The following is a 22738-nucleotide window of genomic DNA, read 5'->3' on the forward strand; positions in this document are numbered from 1 at the left end:
CTGAAGGAGTCTCTACCCTGCACGGTTTCTGTTATTTTCCTTTGCAATCTACTTAAACGTACACTCTTGTGTGTGTATAGTCTGCTGTAAAAAGAACCACATGTGTATTCATCATGTTTTCATTTGTGTTGAGAACCAATGAATAAATTCTCGCTTATACAGTTTGTCATTAGCTAGAGCTAAAGAGATTAGCAGGGTGCAACAAAAGATTCCTTGTAGCAAGGTACATGGGTTTATGGGTTGTATAATGCTTTTCTGAAGCATACAAGTGGTAATATAAAAAACAACAACAACACATTACTATGAGAATACCAGATAAGGTTTGCATATAGAGTTAAGATTTAGAAAGGCAGTGATTTAAAGTTATGATTCTAGGGGCAACAGATACTCATTGCTTCTCTGTCAGCTATACAACAAAGGGAAAGCTGCTGTGTCTGTTAACAACACAGCCCAACAAACTCACTTTGTTATATTAGTCAGTCAATAATTGGCCTTTTTCCACCATGCCATGACCAAGTGCGATCTGATTTCCCCCTGTACACGCTGCAAGTATTTTTCCACACAGCAGCACACACAGCGCAGTAGGTGTGCCGCCTGTAGCTCTGCATCTGACAGCTAACAATGGCTTGCTCTTGTTCCATTAAACAAAAAAAAAGAAGCTGGAAGTGACCGTTGCTCTCTGGAGACGTATTTTTGATGCCTGATCACGACCCCTGCTACACTAAGCACTATGACAACTACAGTGTTTCCTTTGATTGGTTCACAATAAAAAACTAACCAATGTGTGAAGCATTCAAGGTGAAGCTGCAGAAATGCTCTGTTTGCCATTGCAGTAACTTTATATATAGATGAAACACTAAACAGTGAGGCTACTGTCAATGACTGTCTTTATTTGAGATGCAGAGTTGATAGGGGGTGAAAGAGGAGATGACATTGCCTGAAATGTTCGGCGAGCTCAGGAGTCGAACCTGCTTAATTTGGCAGACCCCATCTTTAACATTAAAACCTACTATATAGAGAGGTATTTACTACATAAATCCTCAAACTACATACAAACTGTAAGAAGCTAACCTAAAATGCAAGACCAGGATGTGTCCATACAGTATCTATGTGTTTTTTTTCAGTGTATATTGTGTATGTTTTCGGAGGTTAGTTAGACAAAACAAGCCAGGAGGTAAAAACTGCCTGTTGGAATTCTTTATTCACAGTCCTCAACCGCTCATAGTTTATATGGAAGACAATTTCATAATTGAAAAGCCACCCTTGCTTGTTAATTTCAAGTTTCACTTAGATGTGAACATCAGCTCCACAGCTTAAATATGAACGAGTTCCACTTCTAGCTTTTTAACATATTGTCTAACAAGGGCTTATTTCCTTTTAAAGCAACAGTTTGATTCCACTGCATTGTTTAGCGTACACGAGCAAAAGTAAATAAGACTCACACCAAACCTTGAAGTGTGTTTGTGCTTTTTCATCTCATGCTTGGATCTTGGAGCGTAGGCGTATTTTCTCTTTCCTTTTCTCTCTCGCCCCTTTCCTCTCCGCTGCTTTAAATAAAGCCGGGGCCCACGCTGTATGCTAAAACAAACACACTGCTTAAATATATTGTCTCCTGCCTTCACAGGGGGCACGAGTTTCCATTCCGGATGGTGTGTGTGTACTTGGATACAATGACCCAGGCCTTTTCTCTTGGCATTTCTTGTGATTGACCAGCGCTATTCTTAGGGCACTTAATTGGTTAATTTGTAACTATGTTTCCGGACGTGGGATCACATCGACACACATGCAGCGGAGGTCGTGATGGCCTTCTGCTGTATTAGGGTTCTCTCCTTTCCTCTTCCTCCCTCCTCGTCCTCGTGTATTCCAGTCCTCTCGTTCTTCCTCTCCCTCTGTTTGTATGTACGCTCCCACGCTCCACAACATATTACTCAGATTAGTTTAAAGGGCCAGCAGTGTGCTCTCAATAATTTGATAAATGTATATAATTCACCTCATTGTACCTTGGCCGAATGAAGTCCCTTAAGTCGGTCTTGTGTGGGTAAGCTTCAGAAATTAAAGTAAGAAAAGTGGTTCACTCAAAAAGACTTCCCACACCCGTATCTCTCCACTGAGACCACAAGTCAATACAAAAGAAATGTATGCATTAAAGTATGTCATTTGGAAATGTACTGCGACGGTGGGTGTTTTTCAGACACATTGTTGTGGTTACATGTGCAGGATAATCCACAGACTTGGAAAGACCTGCGGTTCCTGATTAACTTTCTTTAGTGCGGCCTCTGGATTAACCACAGTAATAACAATGAATCTGTGCTGCTTTTCTACCCTGTATGCTCTAAAGATGTGCATTAAAATAGTTTGGAGTCACTCAAATGTTTTGCAAGCTGAAGTACATGCTAATATCACCACGTTTTTATTACATGCATAACTTTAAAAGCGATTCAAGCAAGACTGAATCCAGCCTGGCGTCAGCATTGTGTTAGGGCCATTAATGGCTGTCATGTTATGGTAATGGTCTTGCTTGTATATGATAATTACATGTCGGCTATGGTGAGTAAAGATGACATTATAAATGAGTCAGCTGTCCAGTGATTTTCTCTTGCTAGCTAACCTTTTAATATCTCTAAGTACTGTATTAGCCTCTGCTGGCAATGTAGCAAATCCCTAGGAAGTACTGTATGGCAATATGGGATTAAAATTGTTACATCAATTAATGGATTAGTAAAAACATACTCTTGTCAGATTATGTGCAGTGGAAGACATGAATAGTTATTAGATTTAATAAAAGGATAAAGTCTTTGGCCTTGATTTAACAAAGTGAGAGATTTCCAGAGTAGTAGAGCCAGATTCACACATTTCAAATTCCAATCTCAAACTGGCCGGTTCACTCTCTTTTCAGTCAAACACTGTGATGTTGAAGATTTAGAACAGCAGCCTCGGAAGAAACAACAAACTGGAGGTGTAAATGATGCGTGCGTGCGTGCGTGTGTGGACCAATGTGGGAATATAGGGATGTGTTTCTGTGGGAATTGTTGTTTTTCCCTCAAAGACTGCATTAACGATAAGCACTCTGAGGACATAGCTTCCTTGAGCGAAAAACCTGTGGTAGTTTTATGGTTTGCAGTAATGGAGGCAAAAATATATCAACTAGAATGTGTCCCATGGGTGACAGCGCTGAAGCGACCCTCCTACTGGTGATAAAAGCTTTATTAGGGGACACAGTGTGGTGGCAGTGGAAATCAGCTCATGTAATAAGTGCTGTTTATGCGTCTCCTCTTTTCTTTTCTCTTCAGCCTACTTTTTCCTTGACTTTGTGTTGGCCTGTGCTGTTCAATCCCTGTTTTTACCTTTACAAAAACCCAGTTTTTGGCCCTATAATGCTTTTTGGGGTATTCCCTTTCCTGTGCTGTGTTAAACAGGTTTTTGTGCATGTCAATGGTCTGCAAAGGCCAAATTCCACCAAAGTTCCCTCCAGAGGGAGTTTTTCTACGTAACATTCGCACTTCTGTTGGCTAGCTCTCGAACACATTGTACGTTGTAAGCTAAGGTGCTGCAGCACAGACACTATGAGAAAAATGAAGACCTTTTTGAACATTAAAGCACGTAAAAATGTCACAGTAGAGACACAAAATACAAATTTGAAACCTTAAAATGAAGCATAATAGGCCCCCATTTCATACTTTCACATCGTGCGGTGTTATAAACAGAGCCTCCTGTTACTGGGTTTATTGGTTTTACTGCTCCTAGTTCCGTAACATCTGACAAAATTAGATGTGTGTGTGTGTGTGTGTGTGTGTGTGTGTGTGTGTGTGTGTAGAGAGAGAAGCTATCCTGTTTGAGGTCGCACATTGAAGGTCACTGCGGGGGAACAGGCTTTGTGCACTACAGTGACTTGCTGATCAATACAGTGTCCTAGCTACTGCCCTACTTCACACTGTGCAGAGGGACACACTCTCACACACACAATCACATGCACAATGCAGCAGTACAACTACAAGCTAATGGAATCAGTCAGGGATGAATTGCAGTAGGTCTATAATACAATGTGTTCTTTACAATACTAGAGGGTAATCAAGGTCATTAAAAAATCACCTAAATTACCAAGTAGATTACAGTTGCGAATATCAAAAGACATGACAAAATGTCTTATTGCTTACTGACAGTTCTTTATATCATAATTGATATTAACACTTCAGAGATATCACTCCCATAGTTCACCCACACAGTATGTTTGCCTGCAGTAGTTGATTGACAGCTCAATCCCTCTCTTGTTGCACTTGATAAGCGGGACAGTGTGCACAGCCATCATTGTTTTTATTTAATTGAGTTTAGAAATGTCATATTATTCCCTGCATAGCTCATTTCAATTTTTGTTTTTTTCAAAGCAGGAAAAGCACAGGTGTTTCTCATAACACTCACAATGGCTCTTCATCTGTCAAGCCATGAGAGGGAGCCAGCTTACCTGCTCCCTCAAACTGATACCGCTAAATGGAATTCAGCCATCATTAATTGTGCTATTATTCACACCTGTGCTTTTCCTGTTTTGACATTTCAAAATGTGGTTTCTGAAAAAGAGCAATTAGCCAGAGAAACAGAAAACACCTTTGTGGGTGTGAAGGGTGGTTCGACTCCTGGAATTAACTGGCTCACTGAAAAGCAGGCTGTCACTATCGTTGCTGCTTTAGAAATGTGTTGTTGAAGATGGAATAAATTCAACCTTTGAAACTGTAGTCACAAAAAACATAATCAAGGTCCACTTAATAACAACTATAGTTTCAAAACAGACCGTTAATACGATTCACTAAAATGTATAGGAAAAGGCAAAAAGTTCAACTATTTGGACATTAATTATTCTTTGATGAAGAAGTTGCTACGAAGGATGCCCCTTCTTAAAAGACTAATCGGTAATTTTGGTCTTAGTTTTTCAATTAAAGTGTTTTTTTCACACTGAATGACCTATTGACAAGAAATGTATGAGCACATCGTTGTTATTCTCAAGGTTTAAAATGCTATTTTGTTTGATTCTTTGCCTAAAAATTCCCTCAAGGACAGACCTAATGGAATTTGTAATGTGGGTTTGTTTAATTAAAGTATTTAAATGATTTTCATCAGTTGCCACCAATATATAAAATGAACAAAAGCTGTCGGAATGGTGTGTGCTGTCGCAATGGATTGTAAAAGCCCTTGAAATAAATAGCATTTTTTCCCCCAACTTATCAAGGCATGTACTTAACCAGAAAAATAGGCTGAAATTGTGAGTGACACTTCCAATAACTGTGCTTATCTCAAATAGGTAAGGGCTGTAAAGTTCTGTATTTTGCCTTTGGAAGCAGAACAGAACAAGCTTACTTGTTGATAGCTTAAATACACTAAGAACTCATTTCAGTAGTTGATGGACATATAATGACGGGAGTATCTTGGACAGTTGGTACACAGCAGAAAAATGGTAATTGAAAGGTCTTAATTTTGTATCGGAAAAACCATGCGAGTGATTGAGTATTGCGCAGGCCTTGTAGAACCTCATTACTGATTACTGCTACACTGATGATGATTCATTCTCCGTCTAAGATAAGCTACAGGACATGCTGCATGATAATGAGCACATCTTGCTCAGCGCCTGCAGAGGAGAGAGTCTTCTCTGTTATAGGTGAGCTAATAGAAAATGAAGCCTTGGAGGCAGAACTGGTCGTGACAGCTCAGAAGCAGGGCTCTCTAATTGGGATGTTTAGGGTCATGAGGAAGAATGTAGTGGTAAGTGGACCTGTAACTCATGTAACCTTAAGGTCTACACACTTGCTGTAAGTCTTATTCAACATTAGCTTCTCTGACTGTACTTCAGTCTTGGTCCCAGTTGTTACATTTTAATTTAGCTGTACCCTCATGAGTTTGGCTGAATGTGTGAGTGCACAGGTGTTTGAAGAGGAATACTCAGTCTTTTCTGCATCCCCACGGCAGATTGAATTGGTTCTGTCGGGCATTAAACCTGTATATTTCAGTCAGAGCTGCGCAATACATTGATTTTATATCGATACTGTGATTTCAGAGATATCAGCTTGGAGCCTAGATCTCGTCATATGGTATAAGAGTTTTCTTTTCCTGGTTTTAAAGGTGGTATTACAGTATAGTTATGTCATTTGTCAGTCTGGTTTCACACAGAAAGTGACAAGAGGTGCTGCAGCACAGGCAGTATGAGACAAATAAAGACCTTTTTGGATAGATAGACATGTCACAGTAGAAGCTCAAAATAAAAATATGAACCTAAAAATGAGCAGAATAGGGCCCCTTTAAGATCTCACTGTGTAAATATTAAGTGAAAGCACCATTAGTCAACCATACAAAGTGTCTACTGAGATATTAATCAAAAGATTAGTGATTTTCCTTGATATTTGATCGCCAATAGAGCAAATCAGTAGTTTAATGTGGATTTATTACAAAGAATGTAATGCTTTTAATATCTCCTTGTAAATGTGCAGTGGTAAACTGTGCATAAGATATGCTATCATTTGTTCCTCTTGCTGTTTCCATGATAACATGCTCATCCCAGCGCTGAGAGGACACTGCAGTCTTGTCCTGATACCGATGACGTAATGAAAGTTATTATCTCATCACTGTCCTCTAAACAACCAGATGCTGTACTCTCTGCGGACTGAATTGGATTATAGAACATTGTTTATCCACCATTATTTATTGCGTATCGCTCACCCACGTAGATTGTTAAGCCTGCGCACAAACACACACAGTAACCAATGTGACGGAGTGTAGTGACGTTACTGCGAGATTTAGCCATGAAGGCAACATAAGGTGGTAGAGGAGAGAGGACAGGTCATTAAAAAATGTTCAAGACAACAGAATAAATGCTCGCTGTTCCTTCCCTCACTTAATATTTGTAACATCCAGCTAAAGCAGAATTGAAAGAAATACAAATCTGAAAGAAATGTAATAAATGATCTTTTTTTTTTGTTTGTTTTAAACACTTTTGAAGAACCCAAATGTTGTGGAATTGACACCTGCAGGCAACAGGTTTAATTTCCAAGGCAAAAGTCAAACTAAAACATGTCTCAAAAACATGATGTCCTTTTCTGTATCACAGCAGATATAAAGAGGGGTTTTATAAATCATGTATCCTTATTTCCGTGTTGCATTTTGGCTTTTCTCAGACCCTGCTTGCCAGGTCGAGGTTTATCCCACCTTTTTTCTTTATTTCTTCTTGTGTTGGAAGCTGCGTTAACATCTGCAGATCAGCTGGAGGCCACTAGGCTCAAAAATGTTTCTTCTGCTCAAGTCAACCAGAGTTGTGGCAAACACCGTAGAGAATGGAAACAATGAGAGGCCAATGTGACGCAGCCGTTTCCCCCCCTCACACTCTGTCTCTCTTTCTCTGATCCCCCCCTGTGCCCCCACCTTCATTCAATGAAAGGAGCCATTGTCTTTGGCCTGGATTGAACAACTCACACAGTACTTTTCCTCTGAGGTCTTAACAACTTTGCCTGCTTACGTGAAAAGCGATTTGCTTTGCTCGTGCTTGTACAGTACTCACGTGCACTCAGGCGTCCCAGTACGCTCACGCTCCCACACACAAATATGCACAAACCAAAACACAACAATATACACAACCTCTCAAACAAACCCGTACTGACACATGAACATGCATAATGTGTGTGTGTGTGTGTGTGTGTCTGAGTGTCTGACAGCTCCGGGGTGCTCAGAAATCTCAGATTCCAGGCCCTCTTAGTGCACTGGCCACCCAGCAGAGCCCCACCTCTCCCCACCTCGGCTGCCCTCCTTCTCTTTTTACAGTGCCCAACGCACTCAGACCTGCTCCAAACACTGACCATCACTCTTTCAGAACAGTCTGTTTTTTTGTTGCTGGCGACCAATCAGCACCGAGGAACTGTCCTTGCCCTCTGCTTCGTCCGTGGTGGGACATGTAACCATGGAGCCTGCCTAATTGCCCGGTTTGGAGAGGTTCTAGGTCACTAAAAAAGCTTGACCAGGAGAACCTGTAGCCATGGCTCAATTTCAAGAAAGGAAGGCGGCCACTCTACCGTCCCGTTCCTGCACGAGTGTCCCCGGGACTGGCCGAATGCAGAGACGCATGGGTTTGGATGACTTCACCTTTGACAGTTTCGAGCTGCTTTACAGTGGAGCTGTCGATAAGATCAAAAGCCACAAAAGTAACCTCAACCTCAGTAAGTTCCCGGCATCCAGCTGCAAAATCAGGAATTAATGAGCAGATTTGCTCTAACTACATTTCACTGTAAACATAAATAAGATGGTAAAGCCCCTGTAGATTAGCCATGTTTTGCAACCACCAGCAAGGCTTTACCATTTCATTTATGCTGTATGCTAAAGAGTACACAGAGGCAGTACAGTAGACTTTTTTTTTTGATTGATTAACCCAAAGGAAAACAAGGTATTTGATCATTATCTTCATTGAAATTCAGTCAACATACACTTTTGTCAACTCATAAACCTCCGTCACTTTTACTCTCCATTTTCCAGATAACATCTATCATACTGGGAATAATATTTGTCAACATAAATATGATCAACCTCAGCCATGGGTTGACCCATCTCATCTCCGTCCAACTAAAAATAGCAACTCGACCACGGTAGTGAAGCATGACCATAGAAACTGCCGTTCAGCTCAATGTTATGACCGGTGCAAAGTGCCTAAAGGAGTTTGTCTGTGTCAAGACGCTGGTTCAAGAAAACGTGTTATGACTTTGAACATTGTCATGCCGTGTTTTAAGGAAGTTTCTCATATGACACTCAGTCATGGTGCATGCTCCTGCTACATCAGGTGTTTGGTAACCACTATTTCCAAACCCGGTGATTGTTATTTGTTCTGGTTCTAGTAGCAAAAAAATAAGCGTTAATAAACAAAGGTTTTCCAGATGACTGGACTCAACTTCTACTTCAGTAAAATTGTCATGCACGGCCTCAGTTGGTTTTATTATTCCATTTGTATTAGATTTTCCAGACAAATGTAACTTTAACCTATGGCATCACATTACAGTCATTTGGCAATTTTAAAATTATATCTAAAACCTCACCTTTCAGAATACAAGACCCTATCAGCTTCAGTTCCTTTCCGACCTTTCATTGCAGATAATAATCTCACTCATCATATGTATGCGTTCTGTCATTTTCTTCTCAAAGATCACAGTTTTATGGAAAGCCTGCATGACAGAGAAGGTCAGCGCTATTAAAAGCAACTCCTCCTGGCATTTAGCTAATCCTGTGTCTCTGTTACTGACAAACGGCCTAGTTACCAGCCTTAATAATGGCTAAAGAGACCCTGTAATATGGTAACCCAGGATGATTTATATATAGATGACGGCAATCCAATTTTAGAAGCAGAACAGGCGTGTTGACAGTATTATTAATATCCGATATATAGAGGGCTCCGTGGAACAGGAAAGATGGTTGTACTCCATCCGTCTGTGTCTCACACACATAGCATATTGTGTCATGCTGTGCTGGATCACACTTGCGGCCCCACATCTCACACAGTAGAATGGACTCCCGGTATGAGGCATCTCTTTTTCTGGTGTTGGGAAGGAACAGGTCCGTGTGGAAGGAAGGAAACTAGGGAGAGGAAACGGTGGACAAAGGGTTAAGGAGCCATAGAGATGCATAAACATAGAAACAACCCGAACAAGGTAAAGGGAAGGAGTTGCATACAGTATGGGGGCAGGGAAAGGAAGGGAGTGACAAAGTGTAAGAGGGTAAAAGGTGACAGGATGAGGGGCTTTAAGGTACATGAGTGATAGCTGTGGTTTCATTTCATCATATTGTCGTGGACTTTGTGTAACTTTTCCAGAGTCTTGGCCTATCATTATACTATATAGCGTTAAATGCAGTTAAATACATTAAAGAGCTAATGATTAATCCTCTGCCAATGGTAGAACATTCTCACAGTGTTAAGGATAGTGTGGTTTTACTTAACGTAACAGATAGTATATAATCTGAACTGACTGTTCTACTTTCACTTTTGAGAAATCATACCCCTTCCTCCATACCTAACCTGGTTTCCTGTAAACGCTGTGATTACATTACATATGAATCCATTTCAATCAACTGCGTCCTTTATCCAAAGCAGAATGATAACATTTCTGAACAGCAAGAGGCATTCAAGTACATTTGCTTGAAATAATCATAATGATTGTGCGTGCTGGTGCATTTGTTGCGCTAAAACCATTAAAGTACTTTGTATTAGTTATGTTGTTGTGTTAGGTTAAATAGCCAAATGTATAAGCTCTGTAATACTATATAACCTTTAGTATTTCCATAAGTGACGCATTTTTATTGCTAACTAGTCCTTTTTGACACAATCCTTTGTGTGAGGGAGAGCTTAACATAATAAGTCGTTAAGTATTTTTGCCTGTTAAGTGAGATTGAAAAGAGCCTTTGCTGTTGAGAGTTAGGATCAGAACAGTGTAAAAAACACTGTTCTAGTTTTGCCTACACTACCCAAGGTGCATCGCTGCCTCTGCTGCTCATTCCTGTAATAGGTTTACAGTTTGCTTTGGATCTCCTGGCACAGGGCAGCCTAACCAGCGATAAGCTGCTTAGCAACCTTTGGCCTACCTCTCGCTAACTCTTATGGCGCACCCACTCTATGCAGTGTTGTTTACATAAATACCGTATCATAAACACATTCTTACGTGAGCAGATAGGGGGGCAGACCCACCGAGGCTGTTGGGGGTGGGAGAGTGTGAGAAGAGTCATGTTACATCGATGAAGTAAGATGGAGTTGTACTTTATTTTGATGGTTTCGATCTTCGATGTAAAAAAGTTTTCAAATGTGCATCACTGCTGTTACTAAATGCATAAGCAGATTTATCTAAATGGATTACCCTATGTTGGAGTCCACTATGTGTTCTGTCATTAGGAGCCCAGCATGTCAGTGCTTTGGCTGCAGGAGGTGCTGCTATGAATGTTTTATAAGCGTTAATGGGATCAGATAAAGAGGAGTGAGATATGAGATTAGGTGATGAGACACACAAACCTGTCAGCTATGCTCTTGTAATATGAATCCCTTACTCTGTGTCATGAAATGATATCTGGTAGAAGTAGGGGTCCGAACATATATTTGTGTTTGCAAAGTGTGCAAAACCCTGCTTTTATTATTTCCCCCCTCTTCGAAGTATGGTTCTCATGGTAGGAGGGATATTCATCTAAGTGTTTAGTGGTACTGCTCTGTTAGGAGTGGGGCAAAATGTACCATAAACAGCAAGTAGGTGCTCAGCAGATAGATGCTGGCTATCAAAAAGCTTCTTTATATACATGTGGATGTCATTTTCTGAGTTTTGACAAGGATTTAATCTTTGCTTTCCCTTGTTCTGTGCCTCATTCTGTGGCTACACAAATATCCGTGGGTATTCATTCATTTGTGCCCCTGCACGTCGTGTACACACTTTTATGGCCTCGTCTCCTCCAATATTCATGTGTCCCTTTAGTCGAGGACAATACACTGAGAGGAAACACCGCTGATGTTGCACCCCCGGCTTAGAAAACCCTGATACCTGAAACCACTTTAAGCTCGGAGCTGACAGACATGGATAAAGAGTGGGGTCGACATGAATGTGAAGGAGATAAAGGACGGGAGAGATGAAAACATGACTAGAGGAGTTAATATCACTTCCAAACAGCAGTTTTTCCCATATTTGTATTATATTTTAGTATAAATGAGATTGTCTGTTAGTGGTTTATCTGATCTGCTCTACATAAAGTTTGAATGACCTCCTTTCATGACCCTGAGTGTGTGTGTGGGGCTTGCACGGTTTTCATCTTAAACACAAAGTGTGATACTGATCTCCAGCGGTTTGTGTTTTCCAGAGGAGGAGCTGAGGAAGCTGCGGGATGAGACCAATGTGGACTCTCTGCGGCAGGAGCTGGAACGAGAGCGGATCAAGAGGATGGACCTCGAGCAGAAAATGAACGAGGTGCTGAAGACCAGGTGAGACAAACAAAGATGGCGATATAGTCACATGGGCGACAGGAGCTGAGCCCGGGGAAGTAATGATTGGGGAGTCACGAGAAATGGTGACACAGCACTTTGCCATACTTTCGATTCAGCACAGTTTACCATAGTTCAAGTTGGATGGCACGTGTGTGTCAGTCCATCAGCTCGGTCTGTGGGGAATTCCTCAAGGAGGTGTGTGTGTGTTTTGACAAGAAGAAAAAAGAGAAAGGAGTCATGCGGACGGTGTGTGTCGCCATGTTGACACTGTGACGCTGTTGCTATGCCGGTGTCAGGAAAAGTTTGAGCCTCTTGGCTCCCAGCGAGCCAACCTTAAACCCAGTGAGCGTGTGTACGGCTCTGCGTGTGGGATCAGATGGTTCTTCTGTGCCTGCCAATGGGAAATTCCACTGGTGCTCTCCAAGTGACATAGACATCATGAGTGCCTGAGCATTAAGGATCCTGTAAGGGATAAACCAACGCACCATGACCAGGGAGTTTCTCCAGTTTACTCTTTGTCAGCAGCATCCAGTTTCTCTGGCTCCTGTCCATGTGTTCCTGAGCAAGGCACCAGAGATTAATGACCAACATAACAAACACTAGACTACAGGGATATCCTGCGGATGGTGTTGTCTGCAAAACACTTCACTGCATCCTTTCCGGCACTCATGTGACAATTAAGCAACTCTGTGCAGATGATGGTCTAAAAATATATTTGTCTTGGAATAAATTCTCATTCTCAATAAGTTTCACAGAGTAACGCTGTGTTTACAAAGAAACAGTTAAACATTTTTAGTATTTCCAACTTGTTTCTCAAAAACTGCCTTATCTTACTATAGAGAGAAACAACAAAGTTTTTATTTTCCAAGCAAGCATTTATTGTCAATTAGCATGACACATCACTTCATTAAAAGATAAAACATCAACAAGCTTGCCTAAGTCAATAAGCTTTGGGAATGGTTTTAATTCAACTGTTGCAGTAAACCTGAAAGAGACACTGTTGTATGCTTTCTTAGTCTCAGTTTATGTGTCAATCTCCTCCGAAAGTCATTGATTCATCCAGTGCAGCAACTCCCCACACAAACTGCTCGAGACGTCCTCCAGTGGGACTGCAGCTCTGACAATAGAGAAGTGAAACCAACACTTGACTAATCTTTCCTCCTCTCTTCGTCTCTCAGGCTGGAAGACTCTCCACCACAGCCTCCCCGGAAACAGCAGTCCCCCTCCAACAATGGAACAGGTACCACCCTGCAGGAGGAGGAGAGGGAGTGTGTGTGACAGAGAGAGAGAGAGTGGGAGTCCCGGGGGACCGACAGGAAATGAGTTAGGAAGGAAGAGTTTTTACGTTTTAAAAGTGTGGGAGTAAGTCATGAGGACTGTTTGTGTGTTTGTGTGCATGAGCAGGGGAGGCAGGGATGTGCCGTAGAGTGCTCAACAGGAAGTGAGTTTTGACAGAGTGTGTCGGAAGTGTTTGCGGGTTATTGCAGGACATATAGTAGTGTGAGGTTTGGGTGCAGGAACAGAATTACACACTAACACGTGATTTCTGTTGTGCAGTTAGTTGTATTTAGAATAATAAGCATTAAAAAGGGCCAATTTTCAGGTTCATATTTGTATTATGTGCCTCTACTGGGACATGTTTCCATGCTTCAATGTTCAAAAAGGTCTTTATTTTTCTCTTACTCCCTGTCCTCTTTTCACCCTCTGTCTGAAACCAGAGCCCAGTCTGCTCTGATTGGTTAGCTGGCCGGCTCTGCTAGAGATGTCCCGCCCCTTAGCCTATCACGTACAATGTGTTGGAGCACTAGCCAATAGAAGCATGAGTGTTACATGGTAATGATACTATGTAACAGAAGTAAACAAAGGAGTCCAATGGAGGTGTTTCAGGCAGGGGGAGGAGTGTGTGGGAGAGAAACTCCCTCTGGATAAAACTTAGGATTTTAGCCTGTGCAGACCATTTACATGCACAAAAACCAGTGTAACACACTACAGGAAAGGGAGAAACAATAAGGCCCCTTAAACAAACTGCATTAATCAAAAACTATTGTACTAACTAGCTACTGATGTCATCCATACATATTTATATTTGCAGTTGTCAGTGAGGGAAGACAGAGCTCATTAATGCAGCATGAGTCAGATGGTATTTCTGAAATGTGTGCGCGGCTAATTTTGGAAAATGGGGTATGATTGTAGAACGCTCCATCTAGAGCAGACAGTCCTGTGCTCCAATGAATGTCAGGGGTGTGTGTGTGTGTGTGTGTGGACGTCAGTGTTTTTTTTTTAGGATTGATTAAGAGTGTGTCTGTGTCATCATTTGGCATAAAAATGTTTCTAATAAATCAGCAGCAAAAAAAAAACCCTGCCATAGCTTTCATTTTGCCATAATTACATGATCCTTTTTTACCCAGTGTGTGCTCTGTGACACAGAGTACACAGCTTCCCATTCCCACAGTTAATCACAGTCGCCTGGAGTAGCGGCACAGTGCAATCACAGTCAATAAATGTATACTTAGCAGTTCCCCCGGAGCAGCTGTGGGTAGTGTGCACTGCTCAGGGCCAAAACACATTTATTGTTGTAGAAAATAATAATACAAAATGTGTGCTCAAGGCAAAACAACAGAAGAGTTTAGAAATTGAATACACTGTTGTTCTCTTCAGCAGATAAACAGCAGAAAGAGGTGTGGAGTTCACGGCTGCAGAAGTGGGTGTACGAGCGCTTCGGGGTCTACATCGAGGACTTCCGCTTCCAGCCGGAGGAGAGCACGGTGGAAGCCGAGGAACCACTAAGTGCTAAAAGGTGGGTGAGAGCTGCAAGAGATCAGGAAGTGTCCGTCCTCAGGCCTGAATCTGAGTCTGTTAGAGTAGATGGGATTGTCAAGTCAGTTAGTAATTAGTTTTGGATGTTTACCAGGCAGAGAAATCAGAACAGGATGTATTGCATTGACTGGAGACCACTGCACATCAGTAAGAACCAACTACCTCAGCACTCCTGCACTTGTCAGCTTTAGGTTTGGTGAAAACGGAGAAAAGGCATTCAGCAGAATCGTGCACCAGTTTGTTAAAGTTGCACAGAATATGGAGATAGTGGACAGGATCACTACATAGGCGCTCAAAGTATGATAGCGGCAGAGATGCCCTGAATTTCCCTTTCTTTTACTTATAAAAGTACGTCTTATGTTTTAGCGCTTTAATGTGTCCTTAATGTTACCTTACTATCTTTGAGTTATCCTACCAATGCACCGCAGCAGACTCTACCTTTTTTGAACTGTTCTCTTGTTGCTCAATGAGGTGTTTTTACATTACAAAGGACTTCTTCAAAATTCTCCTTTTTTGCCTTCTTTGTCTCCTGCTTTCTAAAGGCAAGTGAGTCATGCCAGGCTGATGAAGGCCAAAGTGTTACCACGCACTCTGGCACATAATGATGCTTTTTGGCGTGCGCATGTGTTCAGAGCTTCGTGTTCTGACCTTCACTCTTTGTGTTTTTCCATCCAGGTTAACAGAAAATATGAGGAGACTCAGTGAGTAACACACAATGCAGTGAGGACGACATTCATTTTTGGAGTATGGATATTGTACACAGTTATATATGTTTATGTTTAGAACATTAAAAAAGACACTGACTGTACACTTTTTAAGAAAAAATAACACACTTTAGTACGTTGAAAGTAGTCTTGATAGGCACGAAATGGACACCAACAGGCACAGTGCCACCTTGAATTTCTCCTAAACTACACTATCCTTCCACTTTCCTTTTATAGAGCGAGGAGCCAGACCTGTCACCAACTTCTTGAGGAACCTCTCCGCCTTATCGAATTGGCACTCTGTCTACACCTCTGCTATTGCCTTCATAGTGAGTGTGCTCCATCACATTACTGGGTTTTACTTTGTGCTGCATTGATCAGTGTTCCACTCTCTATGCGTGTCTATAAATTGACCCATGATCATATTTGGTAGTACATGATAGTGAAATATAAAGCATCCCTTTTATGCTTCCCAGTGATGTATTACAGTGGTTGTGCCCCGGACCGCAGAGAGGTCTAATCAGATCTCTATTAATTTCAGTGACTACGCTAAATCATCTTCAACCCATTTATTATGGCCATACAAGCCACGAGGGCAGAGGACACCCTCGTATTTAGAGATGATCTCACTTTAGTGTTAACAGATGACTCTAATAGGGTTCTTCAACAGCGTGAGATAAAGTCAATGTCTTAAATAAGACGAGATAAAGCTTTATTGATCCCCGTAGGGAGATTCAAGAGTCACTGCAGCCACAGCAGTACGAGTGAGTAGGAACGATAAGACTACTGTACACACTAGGAGGAAAATAATATATAAAAAGTATCTATTAAAATAACTGTAAACTAGGTAAAGCTGTTTTAAATAGAGTTTGTAGTTTCTATTTTTGACTTTTTAGTATACAGTTTTATATTGTTTTATTTATTTTAAAGGTTTTATAGGTTTTAACTTATATTATTTAACAGCTTATGAGCAACATTTCCTTTTCAGTTGGACTTTTAATCGTTTAGCCTCTATTATAATCATCATTAGCTTTACATTGTTGTTATTATATTGTGTATACATGTTTCTTTTATAGGTTTCTATATGTCGCTGTATCGATTCATTTCGTCTTTTGTAGTGTTTTATTTTTTAATCTATTTTATAGCTTTTATTATCCTACCTTTTTACTTCCTTGTGTCTTAACTTTTGAAAACACTATTTTATGTTGTTATGCTGCTTCGAAAAAAAGTCTTAACATCTGATCTGAGGTGCATTTCTTCTTGTTGGTTTTAATGTGTGCCCTATTGTAAAGCACTTTGAGCTGCTGTATGAAAAGTGAAATATAAATAAAGCTTTAGGAACATAACGTGGAAATCTGAGATCTTTGTGGTGCGGGTTGTTAAAGTTTAGTAACTTCATTCTCTGGCAATTCAACTGCATTCTGGGCTAAAACAATTAACATCTTTTAATCAATCTGACGTCAACCCTGCAAGGCATGAATTCAAACCATTTTAATGTGAAATGAAGAAGCGGTAACAAAAACAAATATTAAACTAACCATCATACTGTTTTCCCTTTTGCCTGCAGATCTACATGAATGCTGCTTGGCATGGCTGGGCCATTCCCATGTTACTCTTCCTGGCTATCCTGCGCTTGTCCTTAAATTACCTCATCGCCAGGTAGAGACATTTCTCATCACTGGATAGGCAAAGAGAAAAACTGCAATTATGCCTGTTTTGAATAGATGGCCATGGCTGGTTGGACAATGGGTCAGCTGTGAGGAGGCTTTATGTAATGAAAGTCTATGACTATTGCTGAGCTCTTTTAAACGTGTGAGCCAGGTAAAAACATATATCTAGTATAGCAAATGTGTCTCGAGCTGATGTTTAAAACCTGCACACATGCATTACTATTGTACAGCAAAAAAGGTAACTCCTGTTTGTGCCCACTGCCAAATATATTAGTATAAACAAATAAAAGTTAGTAAAAATGTCAAAGAAATAGTTTGAAGTGGGGACTTTAGGTGTTCACTATGAAATGAGGGCAGATCAGTAAACTAGGACACCTGGACGCCTTAAAAAAAGAGATGATGCTGTTAAGTTGTTGGCCTATTTTAATCCAAACTAAACCTCTTATACTTCCTTTTTATTTCCAGAGGTTGGAGGATCCAGTGGAGCATTGTGCCTGAGGTCTTTGAACCCATGGTAAGACCACTTCCTGTTTCTGTATGTCAGCGGATAAACGTGGGCTTGAGTGGAGGTTGATGTGTAATCGTATGAATCGATCTCTTGCAGGAGCCTCCGAAGGAAGACTTGACTGTATCTGAGAAGTTCCAGCTGGTACTTGACGTCGCACAGAAAGCACAGGTATAAAACGGCCTTATCATACTTCCCGAATCACAAATGGTTAAATGGCACCTGTTCATGCAGTGTGTATCTCTCCTCACAGAACCTGTTTGGGAAAATGTCCGATGTTTTGGAGAAGATAAAGAAGTAAGTCACAAAAAAATCAAATGGTGTATGATTATACTTAAACGAAGATCCCTTTTCTTATTTCTCTTCTTCCTTTATTTGTCTCTGTGCTTTTATCCGTCAGCCTCTTCATGTGGGTGCAGCCGGAGAGCACGCGGAAACTTTACATCTGCCTGTGGGTGGCTTTCATCACCTCCTGCGTCCTTCCATACAAACTAATGGGCTTCATGATGGGTGAGACACAGACAGAGTCCTTCAGACTGTATTCATACTGTACATACTGCTTTGGCTCTTTAAAATAATGCAGCTTGTTGAAGTCAATCCAGTGCACACAAACAAAAGCATTCATGCAACACTTGTGTAACTGCCCCCACTTCCTGTGAGGCGCATCTGCAGGCTACTGGCATGCCTATGTGACAATATAAGTTACTGCTTGTCCTTGTAAACAATGCCTTTCCGAAGGGCCAGGGCGTCGTAGCTCGTTGCAAGATGCTTAGAGCAAAAATAACTGTTGACACAATGGTCTGTTCATTCAGCCAGCTCATTATCACTTCTCACACAAGGCCTTAACACTCTCCATATTCTAAATGATGCAACAATAATGTTGGTGACCAAAATGGCAGTTTGTCAGCATCACATTAAAGAGGTACCTTTTACAGGTTGATGGTTCCACTTTGGATGGATTAACCTGAAATGTGTTCTAAACCTTTCCAGAATCCTACAGGCTTCAATGATTTTATAACTTCTCCTCTAGCACCACCATGAGGTACAAAAGCGTAACGACAGTCGCCTGCCCCCCCACGCTACAAACATTCTTACCCCTGCATACCCAGTAACTGACATTTGAAGTTTAAGTCATATTTAGTTTACTGACTGTAAATACATTTAACCAAGACCGTTGTTAGGAAACCATTTAAGACCTGACCTTTACAAATGTGTGATTATAAACTGTTGAAATGTCCTCTCTTCTGTCTGATGCAGGCTTGTATGCCGGTATCAAGTTCTTCATCATAGACTTCCTGTTTAAGAGCTGTCCGAAGCTGCGGGACAAGTACGACACGCCGCACATCGTGTGGAACAGCCTCCCCACAGACCCTCAGCTCAAAGAGAGGACCAACGCCACTGTGTCCCGGCGGGTAAGGGCACTGACACACACACATCACACACACACACACACACATCTGTATCTTTGCTGTCCCTTCTTCTACATTGTATCCTTTTTATTTTTCCAATACTAACTCTGGTAACAACACAGATTAGTCTGGATCCTGTCTGAGCCGAAGTATGTTGAAAGTACATGAGGATTATTACGGTTTATTAGTTTATTAATTGGTAAATGTCCTATACATTTCACTTGCATTCATCTTTTGAAAAATGTAAGTAAGACTTACGCAACTGTAGGTCTGGTTACATTATTTATGTCAAGACTCCACCTACTGAAGTACCAATCTGCCCCCCACCCTCCCCCTTTTTGAGGCGGGGCAAGGACATCAATAAAGTATCAAAATACCCTCACTCCAGTCGTTAGTAATGCACGACATCTGAGCCACTGACATGTGTGTGTGTGTGTCATGTGTAGGATAGAGTTTGTGAGCCTTTGCTGTGGCATCAGTCACAGGTGTGCTCTGTCGTTTCTCTCTCTCAGCTCTCTGGCATTGAGAAGGTAGGGACTCTGGTGTGTCTCCCTTTGGTTCCTCCGCTGCGCCCGGGGGGTGCTGCAAGCTCACCTCAAAGCGCGCCCGTGTGTTTGTGTGTGTATGTGCGTGCGAGATGTGTGACACTCCTCGGGACTGGCCGTCAGTGTTTGTGGACAGAATGGATCAAAATGTCACAATAACTTACACACCTTTTTTTTCATTTACATTTATTTTTTAACATTTATTTAATTCATCCATTTGCAAAGTTATTAAGAAAACAATTTCAGATTGTTGACATTTTCTGATCCATTGACATAGATGCTCTGTGAGAATTAGCAGTGTGTCCTGGATAGCTTCAATGCACATAGCCTAGCCCCTTTTCCAGCATAATTCCCCATTAGCTCATTAAATCCCTCCCTTTCTCCATGACACATAGTAACCTTATTTTTTAAATGTCAATTGCCTCCAAATGTTCTTTTACCTGAAACACTTACTATAGAAAAGGACTGGATAAAAAAGGATTTCTTTGACAATGTAAGGGCTACACCTTGAGTTTATTTATGTTTCTTCCACATACTAACAAATCTGTTTTGCCTATAAACTGTTGCTGCGTATGCTGAGTGAATGATGGCCCACTCTCTGCTTTGCACGTCACACCTGAGCCTGCTGCAAAGAAGTGCACATGCAGAGCAGCACATAATGCAAATACTGAAAGTAAAGCTGTTTTCATTTTGGCCACGTTTTTCAATAGACCTGGGAACATGTAGAGTAAGGTGTGGAGAGTTTAATATTGATCCCTGTCCTTCCTCTTTTCCCTCATCATTCTTCATCCATGCCCTTCCCCCTTCATGGTGGTTTTTCTTTCTCATCTTGTCTGTTATTTTATGTTTGTTTTTCTCCTCTCCTTTCCCGCCTATCCCGCCTCCTCCTCCTCCTCCTCCTCCTCCTCTTCCTCCATCTGTCCACCCAGGTTCAGCCCGTGGTTTCTCGGAGCAGCCTCGCCACTGTCCCTTGCGGGGTGAGCAGGGAGGAGGAGACAGGGCGCTCCCACAGCACCAAGAAGGGAGCCTTCCACGAGATCTTCAGCCTGCCGGAGTCAGAGCGCCCTCTGGCGGGTGAGAGGAGTCACTGCAGCACCAAATAAACCCAGCATGGGCCTGTTTTCATTTGAGCGCAGCATTTATTCTAAATCCTGCATTTAATTTTGCTCAACTCAGGTTTTATTAAAAAAAGGTTAGCAAGTTCAGAATCCATCAGTAGAAGACTTTATTTTTTATTGGGTTTTGTGACTGTTATATTAGAAAGAAGTGCAGCACAAGATAAATAAAAAGGCACAGTAAAAATATAACCTGAGAACTTAAAGGTAAAATGTTGAATTATTTTTTTAATATAAAAAACTGGAAGTTAAAAATATGCACATTTTACTGCAAAATGAAACGTGTCTATTACAATACACACAGTGTTGTATTGGTATTAACAAGACATTAATGCTAACGTGGCTTAGTTAAATACGTGATTCTGATTGGTCAATTCGGACATTTCAGAGGTTAATATGACAGTAGTACAGACAGCTGTTAAGCACTTTAATGACCGTTGCTAGGGAGGATCAAGAGACAGAATGGAAAAGAGGTCAAATGACGGAGCGATGGACGTCAGATAGATGAAGCAGACAGGAAGTAAACACTAACGGGAACACGGTATGGGCTCTGTAGTGTTTAAGGACTTTAGAGTTGGACTGTCCCAGAAAACCTCAATCTGAGCTGCCTTCATTTAAAATTAAGTTGTTGTTGTTGTCGGAGTTCCAGCCGTTGGTGCGTCATGGACCGGAGTTCTATATTCGTAGCGGTAGCAATACCATTATTTTCCATAAAATCATTATAATTAATATTAGGAGTGAAGTCGTTAGTTTGTTTGGTATGTGGCCATGTAATAAGTGTGATAATGTGCAGCAAGGCGATCATTATTGGAAAAAGAACACCCGACACGGGGATCACAGAGCCTGACACGGAGCACATTATCCCTTACACTGTACAGGTTAGAAAGATTAGGCCACGAGATCGACCACTAAGTACTTCAGAATATGCTAAATGAGAACAAAAATAATGTAGTTAAAGGGGGACTTTTATGTGTCAATTAAGTGAGATAAAAACGTAAGTGAAAGTAACTTACAAAAACTGACCGAGATAATAGACAGACATATCTGGCTCGATCCCAAACTTGTACATAAAAGCAGAGCTATATAGTATGTCCAGATATTTTAGAGAATCACCCAAGATCTTTTAAACTCTCCAGGTTTCCCCTTCAGGTTATACACTATCTTTTCATTAGGTGCACACTATGCATTTGTTGGCTGTGATGAGGGCTAAAATGAGTTCAGACATGGAGAGGTAGAGCATGGTTTTAAAATCACGTATCGTAAATCTGTTCTGTGTTTTCAGTGTGTGAGAACGGCTGGAGGTGCTGCCTGATCAACAGAGACAGGAAGATGCCCACAGACTACATCAGGAATGGAATGCTCTACGTCACAGAGAAGTAAGTGGGGAGTTCTTTCATCAGGGTAGCATCTTTTTCATTCAATCAATGACTGCATGGTAGAATAATAAGACGCTCCTGAAGGTATAGCTGCCTGAAAGTTGAGCTACAACAAATCTCTGTCTCTGTCAGCGGATCAAGTACAACAGGTCTCCTCCTGAGAATAGCTCTGCTCTATAATCGCCTCTCCTCATGTCACTTGTTACTGACAGGAATCCCATTCAGTCTGTCTTCCTTGTTTTGTCCTCTTTTCCACTCATAACTAGCAATTTATTATTTCTTTCTCTCCATCAGTTACCTGTGCTTTGAGAGCTCCAGCTCCAGGTCCAGCTCCTCCAAGAAGAACAAAGTAATCAAGCTGGTGGACATCACTGACATACAAAAGGTACCCTAAAACACAATATTTAACATTATCCTTTTTGTTGTACAATTTTAGGAAGTAAATATCATAATAACCATGTTTTCTTTCTGAACTCCTCCAGTACAAAGTGCTGTCAGTCCTACCAGGAAGTGGGATGGGCATCTCTATAGCTACTCCTTCCACTCAGAAGGTACAGTGTGCAGAGACTGCTGCTTTACTGTGAGGGCACAGCTGCCGTGTGTGAATTTAACACTCTTTACACAATAAGCAA

General features: G+C 41.3%; 1 protein-coding gene across 6 annotated transcripts in view; it reads left to right on the forward strand.

Annotated features, from left to right (window-relative positions):
* gramd4a (GRAM domain containing 4a) overlaps window positions 1-22738 on the forward strand; it is a 42266-nt gene that overhangs the window by 14556 nt on the left and 4972 nt on the right. The window contains exons 1-17 of one of the 6 annotated variants that reach the window (XM_063905397.1): window positions 7756-8186; window positions 11842-11962; window positions 13144-13205; window positions 14627-14762; window positions 15458-15483; window positions 15724-15815; window positions 17054-17145; window positions 17622-17670; window positions 17761-17832; window positions 17915-17958; window positions 18062-18171; window positions 18919-19073; window positions 19583-19600; window positions 20545-20689; window positions 22013-22106; window positions 22401-22491; window positions 22589-22657. In XM_063905397.1, the coding sequence (XP_063761467.1) occupies window positions 8006-8186; window positions 11842-11962; window positions 13144-13205; window positions 14627-14762; window positions 15458-15483; window positions 15724-15815; window positions 17054-17145; window positions 17622-17670; window positions 17761-17832; window positions 17915-17958; window positions 18062-18171; window positions 18919-19073; window positions 19583-19600; window positions 20545-20689; window positions 22013-22106; window positions 22401-22491; window positions 22589-22657 (1557 nt within the window). In that variant the 5' untranslated portion in view covers window positions 7756-8005. Of the gene's footprint in view, window positions 1-7755; window positions 8187-11841; window positions 11963-13143; window positions 13206-14623; window positions 14763-15457; window positions 15484-15723; window positions 15816-17053; window positions 17146-17621; window positions 17671-17760; window positions 17833-17914; window positions 17959-18061; window positions 18172-18918; window positions 19074-19582; window positions 19601-20544; window positions 20690-22012; window positions 22107-22400; window positions 22492-22588; window positions 22658-22738 lie in introns of those variants that run through there. The other 5 variants (XM_063905396.1, XM_063905392.1, XM_063905393.1 and 2 more) reach the window with 5 other exon arrangements.

This window comes from Eleginops maclovinus, chromosome 17 (genome assembly GCF_036324505.1).
Source record: "Eleginops maclovinus isolate JMC-PN-2008 ecotype Puerto Natales chromosome 17, JC_Emac_rtc_rv5, whole genome shotgun sequence".
NCBI lineage: Eukaryota > Metazoa > Chordata > Actinopteri > Perciformes > Eleginopidae > Eleginops > Eleginops maclovinus.